A 26,150-nucleotide genomic window follows, 5' to 3' on the forward strand; every position below is an offset into this window, starting at 1 on the left:
TGACAAACAGCTCACGTATTTGGTACCCTGTTATCTAACGATGGCATGAAAGGGAGGGAAAAACAAGTTCAGAAGGAAAATCACAAGCAAATGTTAGCCAGAGGTTGTGTTTCCTTCTACTACATGCACATGCCATGCACAGTAAAGGATGACCCAAGTCACTACCACACTGTCACATTGATTCTTCTATTGGTCAGTCACCAACAAGTAAATATTATGTTATCTTTAGAGGGTAACTAAGTCATTCGTACAAATCTTCCAGTAGACAAAAGGCTAATTGTCTGACTAAAAATACCTCACTGCCATACTTCTTTATGGTATTCTGTGGAGAATTAAAGCAGGTCACTGTAACCGTTTGCAGAATTTTCTGTATTTTTGATGAAAGTCAACATCAAAGACTAAATTTTCACTTAATGAGTCAACATCATTTGCCTTGATGAAAATTCTTTATGATGCTGTTGGTTTTGTTGGGGCTGTACAACCTGAAAACTGATGAATAACTTGAACCTTTCTGTTCCATTGAGAAGAAATCCTTTTCCCATTACATGTTGAACTGGCCCTCCAAAGGGATGAAAAATCCATTCCTGTAACTGACCACCAACTTCTTGGTAATGTTTCGTTCAATTTCTGATCTTTCATTCTCCAATATACTTGTGATTTAGAGCACAAGGGGTTACCTCTGGCTGAAGCATGGTTTGTGGGCAGTTAGGTAACGGTCTTTTCATTTTTTTCTATCAGTGGAGACACACTGGTCAGCAGTATTGTCCCCAGCCCAACTATTTTAGCAAAGTATTACTACCATTTTATTGCTAATAGGCACTCCATAGTAACCAGCCTGGAATTAGATTCTCTGAAAAACCACAAGCTATCTATTCCTTTTGTGTCACGGTAATAAAAAAAAACACACCAAAATCTATACTGGTATTTTGTACCCTACGCTCAGTGAAGCTCGACTGCTTGCAAGAACCAAACAAATCAATAAAGCCATATAATCTGAGGTCTTTTCAAAATTCTCACCTTTCGAATTCATTGTGATACTGACTTATTTCGTTTTCTCCTAAGACAGCAAATTCTCTTTTGTCTCTACATTGAATTATCCCTATATACTTTATCACATCCCCAGTAATTTACCTCTAATACAGTCTCATGCTGTGTGCCAACCTGTTTCTACAGCCCTCTGAGGAACACTGCCCATTTCTCTTTGTGCCTCTAATAAATTAGGAAAACCATAATGAAATGCTATCAACGAGCATTTCCTGTGCATTGGTTCAGCTGGAAGCCAAATAACCCACAGCTGTTATCAAACACCTGATTTGGGATGCTCTTACCCACTGCACTCAGCTATCAGCCACATGTGTAATGTGGTCAGAGCCACAGAAGGTGCACACTGAGAGTGCTCTGCCACTCTGAGGTGGTCGGGGAAGCTCAGGAAAAGGCAGAGATGGGGGAAATAGGTTTGAGCAGGAAAGGCGATAAGAAGAAGGGGTCTCTGGATCAATCAACATACAGAGCATTAGGCAACTGGAAGCCTTTTCTGTAAATGTCTCTGTATTCCAGAGGAACTAACTTCTAAATTAACGTTTGGGCAAAAGGAGCAAGATATATACCTGGGGAATGTATGTATTACAGTTGAATTATGGGAGGACACCATTTTTCTTGCAAAGAGGAAGAGAGGATCCTGACCCAGCAGCGTAACTGTGCCTGGGTGACATGACGCGGCCAACACTAAGCTGTCAACATCTCGGAGAGACCCAATGGATCAGCACCTCATCTCAGCCACACCAGTGTGAATAAGGAGCTGCTCCACTGCTACCCAATGTCATAGGAAATCTAGGATCAGTGACTGGGTATCTCCAGAACCAGGAAGAAATTTTAGTAATTGGTTTAGAAGAAGGGAATAAAATGCTATGTACAAGGGATGGAGAATGGAAGAACACAAGAGGCAGTGGATCATCAGGAAGAGTCTTTGCATGGCTCTGTTTTTCAAATCTTTTAACAATTTAATCTCTAAGACTGAAAATTAAATCATTATCATTGCAACATGAGCCTGAAGGAGCCTTTCTGTATAAGCTTGTCCTTAGTGCGTAGAGGACAACCAGAACAGCTCTCCAGTCATGCAGTGCTGTGAATGCCCCGTCACCCCACTGGAGAGGCTTCCTCGGAGCAGCAACAATCTCACATCAAGGTGACATCAGGAAGGGACAGCACATTCACGCCACGGGGACTTGCATTTTAGAAGCGTTTGTAACTCAAGCTCAAGCCGACTGTAATAGGGCCATGCACTGCAGGCAACACGCACGGTTAATATGTAAATCTCTCCCACAAATATACAGGGGGAGTGCTGGGATTAGAAGCTGGTTTTCCAGCCACAAAACCAAAGGTCTCTGAACCAGCAAAGTCAAGGCATTACTCCGCAAATAGCGTCGTCTGTAGTTTGCAAAATAACCACAAATAAAGTGTGATGGCAACATCCACTAGAGTAATAGGTGGATGGCAGTGTTGTAAGATAATGCTGTTACTTCATGTTCCACAAACTGATTATCTATCTCAGTTGTTTCATGATAATAATTCTTTATTAAAAGATTTGTTTCCAAATTACACTTTTGAGAGCCTTACACTGCTGAGGATGCCAAAAGGGAATTTCAAGGCCGGCTTTAGGATTTATGACTTTGTGACATGGTGGAGGTAAAGTGGATGCTCTTTTTGTTACAAATGCAGCTCCAGAACTAACTTAGGCTACAGGTATTAACACACAGCTCGTGTGCCAGATCTCACCCCTAGGAGAGCGTTAATCCAATCTGCCAACTGCTGCTGCACTCTAATACAGCTCTGCCCTGCCAAGCAATTACAAAAGCCTCCTTTTGCTCCGGAGCCACCTGTCCCTCACAGCGCTCCACTGGCACCAGCAGCACCAGCAAGCACTTGCAGTCACTGGCTTAAAGGACGACTGCTCCATTTTTAACTGGTAAATAAAATGGCAGCTACGAAACTCTCGGTAGGATTTTTGCACCAGCCCTCGTGCACTTGTTGTTGCTCAGGTTATTGGGAAGCATCTCCAATCAAGTTATTAAGAATTATGAGACGGTCATGAATTTTGAGTTTGTTTTGTTGTCGATCTTGTTTTTAAAATTTTATTGGTATTCACATCACATGGTATGAACTCCGAGGTTCCCCTCCCACTTTGCAGCAGGCGTAGTGTAAGACTGGATGGAAATTCTCCAAGCACTGCACTTGCCTGTTTTATAGTCCTGTTCAGAAACTTGGAAATGAGAATTAAAGTATCTAGCACACAGTTAATGTTGCGATTCTAACATACCAAACAATATATCTAAGGAAAAGAAGTAAAAGACAAACAAACAACATTATTACATAATAAGAGTACAAAAGTAGCCTAGGGCCAAATAAAATTTTTGAAGTAGGCAACAATTATCCCATACCCAGTTAACATAGAAAACCTTCAAATCCATACAAACACACAAAACATACAACCGTGATTCTCTTGTAGTATCTGTGGTCATGATAATATCTGTATTGGGTCAAACCCAAAGTCCATCCAGTTCACTATCCTGGCTCGGACAGTAGCCCAAAGCCGATTCAGAAAAAAGACTAGAGTTAGCTTATTTATAGTCATCCTTCCTCAAAATACTGTCCCAGGGTCTTGCAGTTTGCAGCTTGGAGCCACTCTGTTTGCAGCTGTCTGCCTTGAGGGATGTCCCTGCCATTGACCTCTCCAGTCATTCTTTACAAGCATTTACCCTTTTTGCACCTACAACCTCTTGTAGCAACACCCTCTTCCCAGACAACGGTGCCAAAAGCCTGTTTGGGTTATGATTCCTCTGACCAGTCTTTGGTGTCTATTTTAGCCTTAGATTTACACCCCGGAGCACACTGATTATAAAGGCAGCCCAGGGTAGCTGACGCAGATGGGGAGTTTACATTGTTCACATCTACATTCACTTGACTGATGCTCACCTTCTTTGACTTTGGAGTTACAGTCTGAGGGCTGAAGGACAGCATGAGAAATCAATGCTTAATAATCAATGCTTTTAAGGAAAAATTAGATAATGCCTTCTTTAAATGAAACATTTCTTGAGCTGAGCAGACTGAATGTGGAAAGATTCTAAAAACCTCTTTTCTGTGAAGTTTACAATGCAAATGGTGCAGCTTTGTAGCAATTACATGAGAACCAAGCCATGAAAATGGTCTGAATGCTTAGTGTATATATCTAATTAATTTATTCACTTTTAAATAATTCACTTTAGCAGCAGAAACTAGCAACTACAGAACCACAGCATCTGTTCTTTCTATTAAAACTTACTCTTAGCATATAAAAATTGCTTTTTCTACTATAGCAGTTGAGAAGGTGAATACTACAAAGAAGTTAACACTGTCATTGAAATCTTTTATGATGGTCATAGGCTCAGGGCACTCCTAGAAGACTCAAAGAAAGGAATCCAAGACAAGAAAGATGAGACCTTCAAAAAGCATTAGAGAGCAGCAGTTTAAGAGCACTGAAGTGTATGTGAAAGGAGAATGAAAGTACTCAGATACAAGCCAGGGACCTTGGTCCAAAATCCTCTCTCTGTTCAGTGAAAGATTCATTTTCCAGTTCCATAAGAGATCAGAAGACTCTGAGCTGTATCTCGATGTACACGTGGATCTAATTTACTGGAGGTGACATTTCTATTTTCTGACATAAGGAAAAATAGACTGAAAACACATACGAGACAGCGGGACATTTTGTGTGTCATCCCTGTGATGCTGTGGACATCTTCCAAGGGGTAAGTGGGCTGTGGTGGTGATGGGCACCTCTTCAGAAATTGGGGGGAGAGCAAATGGGACAGGAAGAAGCACAGAGCATCCCCTGTTCCTTGCCTGCTGCACAACCCTTCACAGCATCACCATCAACAGCATCGCTGTACGGGCTCTCTTCCACTCTTGCACATAAAAATCTGAGGACTCGTGCTTTTAAAGACCTGACTAAGGCCCTATGATTTGTTTCCTTTTTCAAGACAGAGGTTTTTTTGAGCAGAGAATAGAAGAAAAGAGAATAGAAGATTCCATTTTCAAATCTGGGTCATTAGCTGCCCAAGGAGGAATGTTAATTATTGGTTTTAACACAGCCCTGATAAAAACAGAGTTCTGCAGGCAGCTAAAGGGATAAAAGGCACTTGTTCAGGGTAAACACAGAGCCGCACACTCCTTGGATTTAGGCATGTAACTCAGCTGAAGAGGAGAAAATTTGCATCAGAAGATTTGCATTTCTGAGTACAAGAATTTCATTGGGGTGCTCTGCATAGTAAAATCTGGTTTTCCAGAAGAGGGCACTAAATATATTTTTCTCCTATTTCAGTGATTAAAAATAAATAAATAAATAAAATCAGAAGAATTAGATTATAAACTCCTTCAGGCTGGGTCTACTTCCTATGTTTCTGCATAGACACCAGAATTAAATTCTTTCTGATTTTGCTTTCTAATGTCTTTTAAATCACTGTTGTTTTCCCATTTTGCATCCTATTCTTAATATATTTCTTTCCTTAACATTTTAAAATAACTCTCTATACTTATCACAATCCAGCACAAAATGGGATTTTTATTCTCCCTAAAAACTTAGGAAGCAAAATTATGCTAAAAACAGGAACTCACCTCTAATGTAGTTGTGAAGCCTCTGTATGTTGCAAGGAACCTAGGTCTTTATTAAGTCCTAATTTTTTTCAATAATCTTTATATAGCTACATTTATTTCATTCCTCTTAAAGCAAAGAAAGTTCCCCTGCGTTTCACTAAGATGGATTCCCATACAAGTACAAGAAAGAAAACTGCAATGATTTTACTGCTGACTGTCTATCTGATTTTGGCTATCTAGGAGACCTTGTGCAATTACCTTACCTATGTTTTATTCAAAAATAAATTGCAGGTTATTTTTAAGATGTTTTGTGAATTTTGTTAGAACATTAATCTCTACCAGGCTGTCTGTTCAAGTTAGGTCATCTATACACTCAGAAAAGGAAGTAGAATGAAAAATCTAATCTTATCCAAGCAAAGAAAAATTGGTTATTTTTCTATCAGAGTGTTTTGCCTTGAGTCTTTTTTCCCCCCTTCTCTGTTTGATGAAAATCTCATTTGCTAAAGAAAATATTTACAAAGGAAGACTGCTGATAGCTGATACCGATACATAATATACCTATGTACTCTTGCATGACAGGCTAATTATTTCTGACTTTTGATATTACTCTAGTCTTCCCTGGAACTGTGGATTTGCTTTTCAGTTTACTGATGTATATCTATGCCTGTGAATAAATGTAGGATACAGTTTGTTGGCCTCTGCTATATGAGCAAGGCTGTCCAACTTATGTTTGAAATATTATTTTGCACTCAGTCATGTCTGTGCAATTTGTGTTGAAGTCTCCCAGCTCAAATCAGGAGGCTTAAAGTTTAGTCCTAACTCCGTTTATCTACATTATTAGAAGAACAGCAAGAGTTTAATCCTTTGTTTTTAATAGAAAATGGTTAAAGCTCAGAGGTGGCACAGCAGCTGAAGTCAGCATACTCAGTTTTCAATGCTCTCCATTTCATGCAGTTGGTATTATGTTGCAATAATCACACTAAACAACACTCCCTGGAATGGAGACTCAGTAAGAAATTGAGATTTGGTGCAGTTTTACTGAAACCATTGCTATAGCAGGAGCATGCCTCAGCAAAATTGGAGTGTGGGGACTGAGGACCACAGGAAGACTGGCTGGGCAGAGCTTTGCTTCCCAGTCCCAGCTCAGGCAAACACATCATATCATGTTGTATGAATGCATCTAGGTCATCATTTCAGAAGCACAAACTTCCTGCTGAAAACATCCCCCAATAACAGGGAGCAACAGAGCTAAAAACCTGAGATCCCAATGTGGTTTTATTGTTTGCTCCAGGAAAGAGCTGCAGGCCACAAGTAATCATAGTGGCTACCCGTGATGAACGCAGGGTCCCCACCAGTTCCTTCAACAGTGAGATGATTCCACTCCTAGAGCACCTGCTGAAGACAAGATGCTGGGGTGAACACCCATTCCTTGCATTTAAGGGGTACAAACACATTCTCCATGGATAATAAACACAAGAAGGCTCCAGCCACCCACTTCTCTTTGCTGAGATTCAGTGCCTGTCATATCCCCTTTATTAAGAATGGAAAATAAAGAAAAAGCATGCAGATTGGGCCTATGTCATTTCACGCCACATTTTTTGTTGCTGCTTTTACCCAGAGTTACAATGACAGACCCTTAGTTTTAGGAAGCCCTAGGAACCCCTTGCCCCACAGCCCAAGGATTTTAACTACCAAAATGTCCCTGCAGTTCGTGCAGTTGAGTACCTGACCCCACTCTAACTCCTCATTTAAGCTGGAAATTTTTCTGTAATTAAACTGAGCTGTGCCAAAGCAGAAGGATTGCTGCTAAGAGCAAAGAACCATTCAGGCTACATAAAGGAACATATTTTCTGCTGGAGCTTTGTAGGGATTTGAAATGAACCATGAGGCTCCTCCAAAACAAATAAAATAAAGAAAAGGTTTGACCTCTTTTCTTCCCTTGTGTTAGTCCAAAATTGGTCCTGAAAGTTACCAACATGAAATTAGTTTCTGTAGTTTCTGCTTCAACAGGGAGCTCTAGGATAAAGCTTGTCACTAACTATTGCTCCACCATCCTGTGTCTGTGTCCAAAAATTTCTATTCTAAACACACAATGTGACAGAAATTGGACAGAGGGATAACTGCTGAGCAGTAAGAACAAATATTCCCACCACCTGATAACATGTTTACTCAATTAAAATGGGTATCCACCCTCCCATAGCAAGAATTTTTAATTTTGTAAGCATGTGCAGCAGAAAAATATTTGGCATCAAAAGGGCTCTGCTGTCAAAGGCACAACTGAGGACACCTGAGAAGACAGTGTTTGCACAACGCTGTAATAGAGTTTTGAAAACCCATAAATCCCTCTAGAATTGTGTGGCAAACTGCCCTCTCTCTGTGCCACTGCAGATATCAAATATTAATTCGGCTGAACCAATTACCGATACCCACACGCAACAGAAAAACTCAGCACGTTGGTATGTCTGACACGGATTTGCTACTTCTGCCTGAACTGAGATTCATCAGTAGGAAAATCTCCCAGTTGCCCGGACTTCATTTATTAGCTGCTTTGGTTTATTTAATGCAAGGTGACCGTGAAGTGCTGGTGTCCTGGGTGAGTTGCACACCTCCAGGTCTGACAGAAAAGCAAATGGAAGTGTAGAAACCTTTTTGAATCAACCTTCTCTGATGCCTTTGAAAATCCTCTTTTGTCTATCTTGTTGCTGTTCAGCCCGCATTGAAAACAGCAGATTAGGGAATTTATTCAAGGTGGTTTTGAGATTAGAAAAGATAGGCAGTCTTTCACAAAGGGTATTTTAAGTAGACCAGATTCATAATTAAAAAAACCCACAACACTCTCCTTTTAAAATAAATGATTGCCTCTAAATTTTGTCAAACAATAGCTGCTGCCTCAGCTTCAAATCCAAAGTAAACTATCACCCAGAAAATTAACCTCCCCTATGTTCTCAGTACTTTCTTGTTAATACAATACTTCTGGACACACAAGCCTTAGCTTTTGTTATGTAAATGTAGCTGGAGCACTTCTGTTCTTGTCACTACAAATAGGATAAAAAGCACATTATTAAACAAGGATATTTTCTCTACTGATCTTGGCTGTTGAAATAATATGACTCAAAACAGGACGCAAGAATATGTGAGAAGGAGAAAAAAGGCAGCCCCCGCTTTCAGCCCTGGAGCTCCAGAATCACCTCTCTAAAACCCCACACAGGCATGCTTATAAAAATGGTGCAATTTTCAGAAGTTGTGAGCATTTCACTGAAATATTACATATTAGCTGAATGGTATTAGTAATATTTGTTCTATGGGAAGCAACTGAAGGTGTTGTTTTCATGAAGAAGACCTAAGATTTAGCAAATCATCAGATTTGATGAGTGGCTGGTCTATGTGGTTCCACTAATTCATTAATAACTTGACTTCTGCTCATTACAGAAGCACTGAATGACTACAGTCCTCTGGTGAATCGAGAAAAGAGAAAATATTTTGCTTGAAGATACACACATGCACAGATGTAATAACAGAAGAAACACTTTAACTGATAAAACTGTCACATTATTAGGACTGATTTTTTTTCTTATTTTTACGTAGGAAGTGATACTACAGTTATTTATCCTAATAACGTGTAACTAATTCTCATAAGTAAACAAAGCTACAGTGCTTTAGGCTTGAAAATGTTGGGAAAATAGTTTTAGCCACTAGCTTTTCATAATAGTCAACATGGCCCTTATATTGTGCAGCTTTACAATGGAGAAGGAGTCCTTCTGGTTTACGAGCAGCAAAGATTCAAAACTGCATTCATATGAAAAAAGGATATAAAAACTATAAACATAAACTTTTTCCCCTCAAAGTGCTCCACTCAAAAATTCTACTGGTTTACAACAAACACCAAAAATTGAACAAATCACTAAACCAGGTAGCATTATTTTATGGTAGAAATGTTCTAACTGTGCTCACTTTACATAGTGTAATCACTATACATTTTCATTGCTCCTGAAAACGACATTGGCTGGGAATGAAAAAAGTAAATTTGAAATATAGTTATTGCCACAGAAAGAAAACAGGTTTATGCAAACCTATTTCTAGCACTGGTAAATCCATTTCAATTAAGTAATTTATACCATAGCTACAATATTAGCAGTATTACTGATGATGGTTATGACAGTGTCTAATTTTCAGAGGCATATTTATCACAATAATAGTTTCCACCTAACTCAAAAGGAAGTTGTGAGAATTCGTTAATATTTATACCCATTAGTGTTTTGGAAATAACAAGTGTTATATTAATTTCTACATGACTAATTAAAGCAGTACAAAGTTGTAATTGAAGCCATAAGCACAAAACCTGTTCACTCCACATAACAACCAGACTTGGACAAATAGTTAAAAAATAGCAACAGTAATAATAATAATAACAACATGATGCTTTCTATAAATAATGCTTTTTTACTTCATTCATGCTCTAAATACAAAGTCCAGGGTTTGGACTGGGTCCTTCTGAGGTCTTTTTGGTCCCACCACGCCTGTGAGACCTATGGCAACAGGCAGACAGAAAAGAAATACTAAACTCACCACATGAACTACTCCAAAAAAAAAAAAAATAGTTGGGCCTGTTCTAATTACGATGATTAATTCTTTGCAGCTTTCGGCATTATAAAAATGCATTCCTTTAACTGCAAAATAGGTAATAGCGTCTGTTGTATCAGCTATAAAAGTCTCTAAGCCCTAATTGTTGTTCAGAAGACTTAGCAGTTTGGTCCGTATTAATCAGCCAGGATTTCCTGTGTGTAATTGCTCTTAACTAGCTCAAACACAGTAATGGACTGGTAAATTGGAAATGAAGAACAAATAGCTTTAAGAAGAATCTTGGCCACTTTATTTCCTCTCTTCCATTACAATGACAGCTATTTATAATAAAGGCAATTAAATATTCTCTATTTAATGTCTCACCATGTCACTCAAGAAAATCATGTTTCTTCTCATTTACTTTCCTCTATTTCTTTTATCACCATTCCACAAACTCCACTGGTTAACTCTGACTATCACAGAAAGTTACACAAGCCCGTAGGGTTTGGTTACTCGTCCTTATTCTTACCCCATCACTCTGTCGCAGAAACGCTACAGAATTTAAGAGGTTCTTTGTCACTTGGCTATTTAGGAAATCCCTTTTGGAGGCCATGGAGACCCACAAATGTGATTGTAGCCCAAACACCATAGAGACCTGTGTCCCCCCCCCGGGAGGTGTGCAGGAGCGTGGAGCTTGACCAGTAATGCTGGTGGAGCCATGTGCTGGGCAAGAGTGGCTTTGACCTGACAGCACCAGAGACAGCCTTCACCCTCTGCTCCCTTTCTGCTGAGATGCTGTGGCTAAACCCCGATTTGCCTATGTGGTTTGGGGTTACTGAACTCTATAGCCAGAGCCCCACACACTTGTTTTGGTGGAGGCTGATTTGAAATCAAAGTTTCTCTATGGGTGTATTTATTCCCCAACGCTTTCTGAAAACTTCACCCTGTGGTTTCAGCCTCAGGTTGGACCTTGCTCTAGTGTAAAGAAACAGAAAACAAACAAACAACAGAAAAATCGCAAGAGTATTTTAAAGACGAAGAAGCCTGGCGCCTTCCCTATGACCTTTCCAGAAAAAGAACAAATCTACTGTGTTCAAGGTTAGAAAAGCTCCCTATTAGCACAAGGCTTACCCAGAATATTGCTGCCTGAAAGATTAAACTTCTGTAAATATAAGCACTGCAAAAAAGCATTTAGAATGGAACCTGACAGCCCGACCAGCCACAATGTACCCACGCCAGTCTCACAACTGCCTGCCAAGCTTCCTGGGAGAAATATATTTTAAGGAACATGCTTTAATTCATCGTCCTCTAAGATGATGAAGTGATACAACAGGAAAACGCACATTAGTTGCCTCAATAACTTTGCAAAATAGGTGTCTGCCAGTTCAGGGCTGTGTTATTCCAATGTGGGTGTCAGTGCCGCTACCCAGAACAACACTGAGCAGAGATGCTTCTGTGCAAATAAATAGAAAAACCTTAGAAGAAAGCTATTACTGGCAGGAAATGACTTTGTAGTATTTTCCTTAAAAATATTTCACTTCATTGGAGTGACACACTATGCTTTTCTAGCTTGATTTTTATTCCTAGCTGGTATTAAAAATAGAGGCTGAATCCATTCATATTAGAATTCAGATACATTATTAATTCATATTATGTATATTCAGATATTACACACATATGTAAATGCACCACAACTGTATTGTGTAAAAAAATGATGAAAACATCTATACTCACAAACAATTAAAAGGCAGCACAGCACACTTTCAAATGGCAAAAAAATAAAGCAACACTTTCTGACACCTATAAAATAAGTACACAATAATTTCAAGAAGTTTCTTTTTTGAAAGTATTTGTAGAATTGAACTTTAAACAAATGTCCTTTGTCAATGCATTTCCTGAAATTTCCTTTTGACTTTGCAACAAGGACAACTGCCCAAGGCTTTGCTAATCAATTTCTTGTGTTGCAGAAAACAGCGTAATTTGAATTTTGTCCAAGAATACAGTTTGAAATGCAGAAAATGCGAAAAGCTAACTAACATGCAATTATTTGTAGCCACAGTCTGCATACCAAGTGAGAAGAAAGCTGAATAAGTAATTTAACAGTTATTGCAACTTCAGTACACAAAGAGCCACCCATCGTGGCTTAAAGATGCAATATTAAACAATGAATTTTACTACCCCTCTATTAGTATGCTTCTTCTTCAAAAAAAAATATCTTTGTATCCTTCATAAGCATGGATCTTAAAGGAAAAAGGGGGGGGTGTTTTGTTTTGTTTTGTTTCAGAAGACTATTTCAGGAACTCTTGCTATCATAAACTCATATGAATACTTGAACAATTTGCAATGCTCTCTTACACTGAATACATTTCACATCCTAAAATCTTCCCAAACGTCATGTTTCCATCTTGCCACTTTGGGTTTTCCTTTCTGGAAGAAGATGTGGTGTGAGGAAGGGAGCACCTGCCTGTGTGCTGCTCTCTCTTCTCCAGCCAGGCATCTTAAAGCACCACAAACTCAGTGTCTTGCCTGTACCTCAAACCCACAGATCTGCAAGCACTGAAATGCAGAGAGGAGGATGCAGGGGAAACACATCCAGCCCATCGCTTTCCATCCCCATCCTCCTCCTCCATTGCCTACATCAAGCATTCCTCTGCAGGCTGAACGCAAAGTCTGGGCTGCAAAAGCCCCCATAACTTTGCTTCTTCCAGATCTTCCGAGTGTGCAGTCCTTTCGATAGATAAAGGTTGGGAATAAAAAGTGAATTTCTTACTACCGCTTTTTAGGAATGACATTTTTTGTCTCATTATAATTTTTGTCGTGATAGACATTTTTCTCTCGCTCTCAGAGGAACTGAAGAAGCCCTCTCTCCTCAGGGCTCTTCCAGCTTGCACAATGCATCTGAGCAGTGTTGGCACACAGCTTCCACAGCCAAAGGCCAATCTCCATTAAAAAAAGTGAATTTTACAAAACACCTCTGGCATACAAGGCAGGGGGGGCTTTTATGCAAAGGCTTTGCTTGCTCAGTGGCCGTTAGGCTGTCCTCCCCATATTTAGATTTAACTTAACACTTCCGCGTCCATCTCTGTCTAGAACTCTGCTAAGCTTCAGATAAGGGAAGTTGCACCAGCAATGATTTCCCAGCAAAAAAGTCTTTAGGAATTACCCCTAAAGTTTCTCATACAGTTTTATTTGAACTTTTTCGAACACTAGGCATGGTTGTCCTGACTTTTACACCACTGTGAGTCAGGAATAACTCCAAAGATGACAGCAGAGAAATCAGATGAGCAACAGAGCCACAACCTCTGCTACCTAAAGGACCAACAAATTTCCTTTGGTTAGCAGCTGAAACTAGATTTATTTTATGGAAGAAGAATTACAGTTGCTGGTGAATGAATTATTTTTGTTTTGAGGAATTGGTGCAATTCAAACAAAATGTATAGGGATTTATAGTTTATCCAAGTAGTACAGCATAGCTATCATTCAAACATTTCAGGTCTTATACCAGCAGAATTTAAAAAGAAAATAAATATTATTCATGCCGAAGAACTGCTTCCCATGTGTTTGATCCTTTAGTCATCATTTAAAAACGACTCATTACACTTTTCTTTTTTGAAGTTTGGTAGAAAATTCGCCCTAATCTAAAACTTAGTAGTAACCCAGTGGTGATTTCTTACGAATGATTTATACCTAACCCTCTGAAGAAAAGGATTTATAATGAAAGTGATAGCTCAACCCTAACTGCAGCACTGGGAACGGTGACACCATAATTAACGTATTATTTCAGTTGTGGGAGACACTGACAGTTGCTTTTTGTTCTGGGGAAGAAATTTATAGTGTGACTGAAAAAGGCACCATGGAAAAAAATTTCACAGAAGAGGAATAGAAATCCTTGTAGCAAAGACATGTCCTTACAATCCTGCTCCCAAAGACTATAAAATCCTGGCAATGACAGTGTTTCCTCTACGGTGTAATTTATACCTTTCTCCTCTACTAGATGGCAGTATGACATGCTCGCAGAATAGCTAAATGAGAGGTTTGCTTTCTTTGTTTCATAGGAAGCAATTAATTTAAAATATCATCTTACTGGCATAGAAGTGAGAAAAATAATAAAAAAAAAGCCCGTGTATTTTGAAATCAACTCTATTTACTTACTGGTTCAACATTAAAAGCAAAAAGTGCATATTCCCGGTCAGGTGATACTTCATATCGAATAGCCTTTAAGGAGACCTAGAAAATAAATCAAACATTGAAATAAATATTTTTCAGTTTTAAAGCCAATGACATCTAGAACTAATTGTTATGACCATCTTTCTAATGATGAAGAATACTGCCAGACTAAGGGTCTTGAAAAATAATACATCACATCTCTTGTCAAATCCCAGAAATATTATGTGGGCATTTATATGCTCCTACAAGAGAAAGGATAACTGCATTGTGACTCAGAGCAGGTGGCTATCTCAAAAACTCAGTTTTCCTTAAAAACTTACTGCACAGTGGGTGATGGGGCAGCTGTGGGCAGCAAGTAGTAGAAAACTTTGATCAGTGTCAATTTATTAATTCCCTCTCATTCCCTGCAGTCACTGGCCAAAGTGCAGGAGATAATAAGCAGTAAATACCTGCTGGAGCAAATTAATATAAAGAGACACCACTACCTCTCCCAATTAAGACAACACTGAGAACTATCCCATTTTCCTCAGTTACAAAAGTCTTTCGGATGCTGTAGTGATACAGCTTTCCAGGTGCACCCTGACCTGGGTTCTGCAAAAAGCCACTCTGTAAGGCTTACTAACAAGAAGAGATGCCAAAATATCTCAGACTTGTCAGGAATTACCTTTTCCCTGCTCCACTTATTTGTATAGTGCAGACACTTCTCCTTTCCAGTGTGTTTCAATATAACACATTTCTGGCACACATGGCACCTAGGTCAAAGAGAGGTGCCACTAACACGCCACTCATCCACGCCTTTTAAATCTCACCCTCTCGCCTAACAAATTAGATGCAGGTCCTTGAGAGATTCCCACGGAGCAAAATGGAAGGGGGAATTTGGGTTGCAGGGAAATGCACAGCATCCCCCTGGGAGAGTCTTCCCCAAGGCCAGCGAGGCTGGAGGCGGTGCGTGGGGAAACCCAGGGACAGCCCAAGGCAGAGGGGACTGAGCATAGGATCACAGAATGGTTCGGGTTGGAAGGGACCTTTAAAGGTCACCTAGTCCACCCACCCTACAACAAGCAGGGACATCTTCAACTAGATCAGGTCGCTCAGAGCCCCGTCCAACCTGACCTGGAATGTTTCCAGGGATGGGGCAGCTACAACCGCACTGGGCAACCTGATGGGCTAGCGTGGATCAGGATGGCGGGTAACAGGGGAGCGTGAGAGCCAGCAGTGTCAGCACGAAGACAGATTTTCTCTACTGTTACATTAATAAGACGGAGAAAGGAAAACATGCCAAGGTAGCAAAAGTTTTTCTGACCCAGGGCTGGGAACGAAGAGGACAAAGACAATGTGCCTGGATGAGGTGTAATGGCGGCTCCTGTATTGGGACTTTTTGGATTAATGTGGAGGTGATGTTCTGCAGATTTATTTACTGAGAGGGCAGAGGAGCAAGGTTAGAACAGGCAGTAGGGAGGCCATGGCATGAGAAAGTAGGATTATCTTGTAACACTATGCTTTTCTTACAAATGGCAAAAATTAAAACCCAGGGGAATAAAGAGAAGCCAAATGGAAGCAGTTTGATTTCAACAGACCTTGACATTAAAGAAAGCCAGCCCATTCCTTTACCTTTAGCAGAATTGTAAAGAAAGAGGTTACACTCTGGTAAAAGAGGATTGCTTATGTGATGTGGCAAAGGCTGAAGGTTAAATGGCAGCATGTGAAGTTTAAGGTTGGGTCCTGCAATAACAATTCAGTGATAAACTCTTTGTCTCATTAAAAAAGAATTAATACTGTACTTGAGCTTTGTATGAGTCATATACTCATACTGCAAAATAAAACCAACCTGGAATGTGTTTTTATAGTTTTCTTGTAGATTTACTTTTAGCTTTTAAGTTTCTAAAGCTGTTTTCTGCAGATCTTGGGTGATTAAGATAAGTCTCTGTGAGCCATCCTCTGCTTTTGTAGTTTTGCAATGATACAGTACATCAAAAACATCTCAAGTTAATCAAAACATTAGGAAGGTACTGCATAAGTGACAATTTTACCAGGACAATGTGATTCATATCTCATTGTTGGAGCAAACATGAGTGTATTTTACTTCAGAAATCAACTTCTTACAGCAAATATTGAAAACACTCTGACATTTAATGTACTAACTTCTGTCACAATGTTGGCTTCATCTACTACAAAAAACAGTGCTACAAAACACTTTCATCATTATAAATAATACTCTGTATCAGCTGTGAAATTATTTTCTTTTCATTTATTTTAATAGCTACCTACTAACTTCTTTTCCCAATAATTTCTTAGGGTTTCTCTCATATGCAACTCCACTTCCATTCATCAACACTATTCATTAACAACACTGAAATTACATTTCAACCATTAGGCAACAAAAATCAGCAAATCCACAAATTAAAAAATAAGTATATGCATGGAGGAATGTGGAAAATGCTACCAGCAGACAGTAAATTACATCAATTGTCTTTTCTATTAAGCATGCAAAGACGAGAATTATGCATCTTTCAATTATATATGATATGCAAGACTAGCTTCAAATATCTATATGATGCCTTCCTGTAGTATGAAATAAACTGAGCTTGCAGAATAATAAGAAAAGCTGGAGTTCAATTTCACATTATCAGTCATCGCGTAGCCCATAGTATTACCAGTGTATTGCTTCTCCTTGAGAATACACGAAGTTGAAACCCAAGTCATTTTCTGCTTTACTGATCCAACTGCAAGAGAACTGTGAAATTCTGCTACTCGTTATAGAAAATACTTACAATTTTTTTGTTTTCTATTAATATTGTTGAATTGTTAGTTTCGACATTCCTCAGAATCACTGTGCCATTCTGGTTTCTATAAATGAATTCATTATCTGCAAGGAGGAAAAGAAAAGAACATTAAGGAAACCTGAAATTGTCTGTTTGTGTAGAACCTAATTATGAACTTGAACCAAAAGTACTGCTGGCAACTTCCTTCTAAAGAACACAGATCATTTTTTGTTAATGCAGCCATTGCTGTGATGTTAAAGTGGCTTCCAGGACAGTCATTAAACAACATGGTTAGTGTTTGCCACATGTTTATTCTGCCACACTTTCCCAGAGCTGAACGGAAGAGGGTGACCTGTTTTGAATGTACATACACAGCTTGCTATATTGTTAGTGTAGAAAAGAACAAGGTCAAAAAACATTCCTTATGCTTAAAGGTTTCCACGATCCTCAGTGTCTGCAGGACTTCAATAAGCCAGATGCCTAGAAAGTCTCTGACAGTTAAAGGCAAATCACCTTCTAACAAAGCAGATTCTGGAACCTAATATTGTACAGATCTTCCAACTCAGCCATTTGTCCTGCAAACTCACACCAGAAGGACATGCATGCAAAGAAATTGGCATTTGCACATGGAACAGGACAAATCAGTTTGTCCCTGTTGCACTTTGGGACTATTCCAGCACTCAGGACATCTGGACAAGGACAAGTATCCCCTCTGGTAGCTGCTGCACAGGCGGGAGATAGTCTCCAGCTCTCAAAGCTCAAAACCTACTTGACAGAAAGGCTGGGGTAGACATGTGAAAGAAACTCCAAATGAGGGTTGGGTGGCAGGTCAAAAGTTCAGGATGAAAAAACATTACAACAATAAAGGGTTGTCATCTTGTCAGATGTCATAACCTGAAGTTCAAGTCTGATCAGCGCTTACATGCACTGCCTCACAGATAAAACATAAAACGTTAAGTCCCAAGCACACTGCTATTAAAAGATTCAGCAGCTTTTCCTGACACAGGAGTAGGGTTACTGAGTTTTAGGAACCTGGCTAAACTAAGATTGAGAACTGATGGATCCTTCCAAACTTCTGCCTCCAGGTTCAGTTAGGGAAACAATTCCTCATTGCCTACCCTCACTGTGGCCACCCCAGGGTGGCTACCATGGTGCACCCCACAAGTGTTAGGGCCACACGAATGGTTAAACATTACCCATGGGTTGTCCTGTCATGAGTCAAAGGTGAGTTTAAATCCTACAGGGTTCGTACAAGCACATTGTAACCACAAACAGGTGCGTGGTGCCTGGCTCACCGTAACCTGCTGAAGACAACGCTGGACCCAGAGACCCAGTTCTTTCAAAACTTTGGTGTACAGACCTAGCATACTCCTTCCTTATCTATGTTTCAGTCTTCTTTTATTTCTAAGGTAGTGATGACAATCCTCATCACAGTCATTAACCATCTTTGTGAAAGTGAAAGTGCAGACGAAAAGCTTCTACACTCTACTTATTACTATCAATAAAAACAGTCATCTCCTACATATCACAGTTTTACATGTAAGCGTAGGAAGAAAAAATCTTTTCTGAGATTGGGATGAATCAGATTCTGTGAGGCCAAACTGTTGCAGCAATATGGATGATCGTCTCCAGACAACAAGATGTTAGAGACTTAAGATTCTCAGTGTCCAAATCACAGCAGCAGCCCTTCAGACTCATAGGCAAACTTCTCAAAGCATCTCTTTCTTTTAATTATGGAATAAATTTTATCAACACCTTCAATCCTGAATAAAAAATGCAGGATCTGAATTAGATTAAGACTTGCATTTGAGAGCAGAATAGTGAAGAGAGTTTCTGTTTGGATTTGACAGTATTAAAAGTTTGTCATTAGTTCTGGAGTGTTGTCCAAGGGCACGGCATTTTCATAAGCATGCCTGATTATATTCAGGACTTTGAAATATTGCTTCATAGAATTTATGACTGAACAAACTAAGATTCTTAAACCTGGGAAAGAACTGACTGAACAGAACTAGGACAGAAGTCAAAAAAGTCATAAGCAGCATGGAAAAGATAAATAATGAATGCTCGTTCCCTGCGTTTTCCGAAGTAAATATTGGGAGGCACTAAAAGACACCAGCCAGTGACAGGTTCAATACAAATAAAAGAGATTATTTCTTCACGCAGAAGGTACACAAGCTGTGGAAGTTACAGACTCAGGCTAGAGCGGGTGCCAGGACTGCTTGTGGGTCCAAATAAGAATTAGAAAAATGGAAGAAAAATCCACCAAAGATTGTGGGTCTTGAGGGGAGACACTTTTCATTAAGCCCTTGAACCTGTGATTGCAAGGGACTAGAAGCATATCCTGAATTACCATCTTGAGAAATTCACCTACTTTTTAAAATCTTCCCTAAGCATTTGCTCTTGTCCTGGGCCAGACACCAGAAGAGACAATCTCTGGGGTCTGATCCAGCACTGACTTATTTACAACTTTAACTTCTACCCTCTGTGTCCAGATCCTTAAGAAATGCCTTTATGCCAACAATTTGGGAAGTGATACGATAAAAGGTATTAATGCTTCCTACATACCATGCCTTTACATCCTTAGGCCATTAAGCATGGGTGAAGCATCATTTGTTATATGAGGAAAGTATACAGTCCAAATTCTTATTTTCAGGTATTCTAGAAATAACGGGAATAACTAAACTGAGAGACAGAATATTACCTAATTATCAGACGTTTTGAAAAAGATTACTGCTTTAATAATCACCCTATGTCAACAACACGGAATGTTTTCCAATTACATACTAAGTTCTAGACAAAAAAAAATCACATTTTAAATATGGCCACCAAAGCATTTGGATAATTGTAAGCCTCTCAGGATATTTCCTAATTACAGGAAAAACTACCAATGAAACTCAGCTCAAAGTTCAGTGCACAAGTAAAGTAGCTTATTAATCTAATGAGTCTGTGGGGCTGTTAATATTTGGTAGCTGTTTCTTGAGCATTGCATGAATGGGTGGAAGTTACATTACTGCCCGTAATGACATTGCTACTAAACTTTTATTGCTCCCAATGCTCCAAAAAAACCATAACATTTTAACAAACTGGGAAACTTCAAGATGATTACATAAAAGTTGCTCCAGAGTTGGAAGCAGGAGATGAAAGACTTTCCCATTATTTGTTAAAGTGTAACAAGTTTAAAATCAGGTGCTAATCTGCTGCATGTACTTCTGGTATGAATAAGGAAGAATAAATGAAGCAGCGCTGATTTGTTAGGGCTGTAAATCTTGCTATTATATTCAATACAAGCCATCAACACAGCATCTGAATTAATGAACAGAAAATTGGTCTGCTTAAGAGAAGAACAAATTGATCTGCATTATATTCCAAGCAAAACACTGTGAGGTTTAGCTGGTCTGTAAGTCGTATTATCTTAGTCCTCAAAAGAATCAATGAATAATATTCCTGGACTTCTGTTTTGAAGTGTGTGATTAGTTCCAGTGCAAGAGCATTTATTTAAATGGGACATGCCTTAATCAAAGACAAAAAGCAATGCAGCAACCTCTGTCTGTAATGAATTCTGTCCAGCGAGCTGACGAGAATTTGCAGCCTGATTTATAGTTGTCACCACAGCTGATAAAGGTCATCGCTGCATCTCATTTTTTATACCTGCCTTTCTTTGGGGCTGGTGTTCAATGTAAATGATGCTGAAAATTGTAACTTTCAGGCATAAAGCCATTTATTCCATTTCTTCAACAGCAGAGTTCACTTCGCCAACTCCTCCCCCTCTTTCAACTTACAGGAAATTGTCTGGTTGGTAGAATATATTATGTGTCTGTGAGTGGAGACACAGATATGCAGTCACGCTTACAAAAGTGACTGATTACAAAAAGAAGTGATTACTAGAAATAACAGAGCAGCCTTGGTGCTGTAGAGAGTCAGTGTAAAGGAATGGGGGAGCCTTGGCAGTAATTTTTAAAAACCTGCTAAGCAGAACGGGTGAAATCAGAAAACCCAAGACCAATGATATATTTGCAGTGTCAGAGTTTCCCAGCTTCTTTGTACACATCTTTCTTAAATTCAGTCAGGAAATATGTACACAGAGAAAACAGATCTTGTGACAGGGAGCTCATGTCCCTTGCAGTCGCTGAGCCCTCGCCAGGAACAGCACACACGTGGGTTTGCTTCGCCTGGCAGCTCTGCCCGCTGGCCTCTTGTTTAGAGTGAAGCAAGACAAAATGACAGGATTTTTCTTAAGAGAATAATGCATTATGCACTATGGCCCCAATGCAGGTTTTGCATTTTCAGGCGTGCTACCTGGCCAACCCTTTCCAAGGTTCTACCATCAGAAAAGGCACGGGGTCTCTGGAAACTTGCCCACTGGTGCTGCCGTGATGCTGAACCCAGAACTGGCAGTTGAAAACTCAGGAGAAACATCATGAGGCTGTCACTGGTATCATTTGAAGACCCTGAATCATCAGTTCAATATGCAGAGGCAGCCTAAACAGCCAACAAAACGCTGGACGCCATCAAGACAGCAAGACAGCATGGTTCATTTGCCATGATATAAAACAAGGGAGTACAAAAATTCATGGACAACTGATAAACTGACAGATATTAAAGGAAATAGGCAGGATATATCATCTCTCATCCCTAATGCAGGGCTGCTTCATTATGGACCACTAAAAGGGGCCAGGCTCAAGTTCAACATAGCATCAGCTATTGCCGTAGTTAGAGACCCAACACTGGGCTAGAGGAGCACTTGTCTGAGCCAGCACAGCTTGTTTTTACATTACTGTGTGTCAGACTGGGCACCAGACTAAATAGCTCATCACAATGGACAAGAAGGTCTGGGACAATTTTGCCTCTAGAAGGAGTAAGTTTGAGTGCTGGCGGTGCAAAGGAAATGAAAGAATTACATCCAGCTGCAGGAACACAGATTTGCATTAGCGTCAGTGCTCGTGAATTTATGGCTGTACAGCTTCTCTGATGAGACTAAGTAAGTACACGCTATCAGAGATGAGAAACTGGTTTATAAGATAATAGCAGGACCCGCATGCTTTTGAGAATTTTCATTATTTGTCACAGATTATGGAAAGCAGAAAGCAGAACTATGTGGTAAAAAGATGGGAAAGAATAAGAATTTAAATCCAGCTGCAAAAAAAATATTTTTAATGAAATTGTAATTTTCTATCAGTTTAGCAACTGACAAATGAAAAGCAGAGAAAAAAGGTTATAACATTCACATGCAGCAGGTCAGCAGTAAGAGTTAATGAAAGGCAGAAGGTAGTATCAGGACTGTTAGGAGAGCTTCAGTCATTTAGAGCCACAGACTTAGAGGAAAAGACAACTTCTCAAGTCCTGTAGTTTCAGATCGACAGACGTGAAACATAATTGAATGAGTCTTAGTCTGATGAAAGTCAGCATCGGGGGAATTATCATTCTCAATCCCTAAGATTAAGGGAGATTGGTGAATAAAGGAAATGTAAGTCCTGAAGTTGTTCTGAACCATTTCAGATAAATGAGCCTCCAGATACCAGCATGACTGGCAAGGCTGGCAAACAAATTATGCCGTGTCAAGAGAGCAGACGGCAGCGTGCCCCATGGGAGCGAGCCCGCATCGCTCCTCGGGGACCGAGGTCACATTGCACCAGGCCCACGTGCGCTGCTGGGATGGAGCTCTGCGCTGGCACAGCGAATGTCACGGGGCCACCAAGAGAGGACTGGGCACTGTGCTGTTATTTCTCATCCCTGCTGCTGTAGGAAGGTCCTTGCTAGACCTAACCTCAGGCGCGACCCATGGCAGCTGGCAGGCAGTTTGCATCTGATGGGCTTTACAGTGGGGTTAGAAACGCTGAAAGAGTCCTCTGAGCTTTCCAGAAGTGAAAACACCGCATCCTATTCAAACCGATGAAGCCAATTACTGCAGCTGGAAACGAGTCAAGAGCCTGATGTTATCACCCACTCTCTTCCAAAAAAGAAAAGCTGTTGTGGGGTTTTAATGACCCAAAGCAGTCAGAATTTTAGAATTTTCTCTTACATCTGAAGGATGAGCCTTCCACCAGCCCTGCAGCACTGCCCGCCGCAGTGCAGGGCATCACTCAACACTCAGACAGGCTGAGACCCCTTTGCTGATGCAACAGCAGCGCCTGAACCAGCTGAGGGTTTCTTGGAGTCCTCCCAGGCAGGTAACAATCAGACACAACTGGTTAGCTCTTACCATCTAATAAGATAACAGACAGTAAGGTTGCAACAGCAGGACAGATGATTTTTTTAGACAGAGTTGGTATTTTCAGACTGGCAACGGCATGTACTACAATTATATTCATTTGGAAAAATACATCAGGGTGAGGCAGTGGAATTAAAATGAAAAAAATTTTCAGCTAGCTTAGCAGCCCAACAAGTTTTCTGAAGGGCCAGGTGAGCCCCAGCACAGTGGATGGAGACCAGAGGTGGGGAAAGGAGCGGGTGTTCCCCTCGGGTGGGCCTGGCCATGTCACAGCCCTCACTCACCCCCAGCACACACACACCGGGGCCAAAGAGAAGCGTCTGGCTGGAGAAAGCAAGCCTGGACTATCCACAGCAGCACACAGGAAAAAAAAAATACTGGCTTGTAGTGATTACCCACATTTGCAGGATTGGGGGAGGCTGTCAGTTTACACTGAAATACAGTATGTCTCTGTGGGAACAGCGTCACGACCGAACCGGGTACCCGGGCAGGCTGTGGGCTCGGCAGCAGGGAGTGTTTGCCGCTGTGACTACCAGCATTTAGACCCGCAAGCCAGCCCACACTCAGCAGAGCCCCAGGGGAGAGAGCAGCCCATCAGCACCAGGCAAAGCACCAGGCGGACACGTTAAGTGCAGTCATCCACACAGCTCACGTGAGCATCTCCCACGGAAAGTAAACTGTAGAGAGCTTAGGATTTCCTGTCAAAAAAATGCTTTCTGAGTGACACAGGGGAGAGAATAGGACAAGCTGAGGTTAACAGGCTGCTGTGCGTGGGGTCAAGACCTTAAAAAAAAACCTTAATCCTGCCAGATGCAGCAGAAGCACAGGCCTGCTATCTTCAGAGACTGGTTTTGAGAGACAGAGCCTGAGATTTTGGCTAATAATGGAAGCAGAGAGGAAAATGACAGAACAGGGTAAATTCACAGAGGAAATAAAAACTGTCAGAAAAAACTGGCAAATATTAACAAGAAGCACCAAAGAAGAGGAAAAAGGTTGAGCATGATAAGAGCAGGGAGAAGGATGAGCGCAGACAGGCTTAGAGAAATACTTCTCTTACTTTGCTTTCATGAAAGGGGAAATTGTATCTTATTTAGTAGGCCTGCAGGATTATTGACCCACTTTTAGAACAATATCTGCCTAACTAGAGTCACATACCTTTGCATGACAAGGAGAGTGATCCTCCCAGGACCTGCACTCCCTGTGGCAGGTATGGTTTACTCCTCAGAAAAACATGGGGAATAGATGTTCAACAAATGGTAGGACGATGCACGCTCACTAACTGCCTGTGAAACTTAACCACATGGAACATAATGCAAAATAAAAGCACAATCAGTCCCCAGTGGAAGCCTACTCAGGTGTCCAGACAAACGCAATCCCAAATTCAGGTGGAAAAGAAGACCATTGTTATGCTGCGTTTAATACTATGATCTGTTTTTCTTTCAAGACATACTGCAGTGCATCTATTTGGTATTTATAGCATGTACCCATAAACTGAATCTGAAATTATTCCCTCCCCAAAGCAGAAGTCAAGCTTGTTTTGATACTGAGCTGCTTCCCAGAGACAAAATGCAGGGAAGGCTTCCCATCCCCTGTCCCCGGGTGCTGCAGTAAGCTGGCTCTGGGATAACAGAAAGAGAGGGAGGCAAAGATCATGAGTGGTGAACGGCAACAAAACCCCATTTCCATACCCACAGCTTCACCCCACCCTGAGTGAGAGCTGGTCCTTAGGGATGGTCCTTGTAGACCTTGGCACTTGTAACTCATCACAGCCCCCTGCCACCACCCTGCCTTTTGTCTTCAATCCACCTGCCCCCACCAGCAACTCCTTTTTCTTCAGCCTTGCTACTCTGCAGTGCAGAAATAAGTAAAAGTCTGTTATACTTTGTGATGCTGATGCAAGGGAGCAACAGGGGACAGAGAACAGCTTGGCTTTAACAACATCGCTACAGCCTTTAACTCCAGGAGACAAGTGAAATCCCATTTTTATCTTTCTGGCATTATGGGTCATTATCCTTTTACTGTTTCCAGAATTTTTTTTCACATGAGAGGCTGAAAGGAAAACTTCTTTAAATAGGTGATTTACTGTAATTTAGCTAAATGTTGTATAACACATTGCATTGGTACATTAAGTAAGTGCAACACGATAGAATGTGCTTTATTATGCAAGAAGTGGTTTTAATTGCTCATCACCTCAATGCAGTTGCACTTGGTGCACCAATATAGCGCTTTTACAGTAGTACCAGTAAAATAAAACACAATTATAGCTCAGGAAAATTCCCATATCAATGTGCATCTCTAGCAGGCTCGTAAATTAACTTGTCAAAAGCTCAAAGAAGGCTGAGTCCTGGGAAAACTTAAAACTATAAAAATTGGTAATGCCAGTCTGTTTCTCTTCTTTGTCTGATCCCAAATCTTTCAAGATCCAAACTCAAAAAAAAGCTTATTCAACCTCATTGAGAGAAGACCTCAGCACCAAGCCTGAAATCCAGGCAGAGCACACCTTTGAAATTTCAGTCCCAAATTTGAAACCAGGTACAATTCTGCTGCTGCCTCTCATTTGTGAGACTGAACTCCGCTTCAAAGAGCCCCAATCTGGGAACCCTGTAGGCTCAGATCACGGCTTAGTGGCATGGGCACGAAAAGCTGAAGTCCATGTGAGAAACAGAGAACTTGTTTCAACTTCAAATAACTCCTCTTCCCTGCTTCTACCTGCTTTTATGACACATAGGGAGAAAAAAAGAGACACACTACAATTAGGAAAAAACGGAATGAGAAATCCTCTGGACTAAATCCGTTTTGACTCCATCCAGGGCAAATCATCCCAATTA

At 40.5% G+C, this 26,150-nt stretch overlaps 1 protein-coding gene across 5 annotated transcripts in view; it reads right to left on the reverse strand.

The window, feature by feature from the left end:
• DPP6 (dipeptidyl peptidase like 6) overlaps positions 1-26,150 on the reverse strand; it is a 577,844-nt gene that overhangs the window by 132,133 nt on the left and 419,561 nt on the right. For all 5 annotated transcript variants that reach the window (XM_052806934.1, XM_052806950.1, XM_052806924.1 and 2 more), the window contains exons 4-5: positions 17,124-17,218; positions 14,338-14,412 (exon numbers count right to left, since the gene is read on the reverse strand). In XM_052806934.1, the coding sequence (XP_052662894.1) occupies positions 14,338-14,412; positions 17,124-17,218 (170 nt within the window). The remainder of the gene's footprint in view (positions 1-14,337; positions 14,413-17,123; positions 17,219-26,150) is intronic.

This window comes from Harpia harpyja, chromosome 1 (assembly GCF_026419915.1).
Source record: "Harpia harpyja isolate bHarHar1 chromosome 1, bHarHar1 primary haplotype, whole genome shotgun sequence".
Taxonomy (NCBI): Eukaryota; Metazoa; Chordata; class Aves; order Accipitriformes; family Accipitridae; genus Harpia; species Harpia harpyja.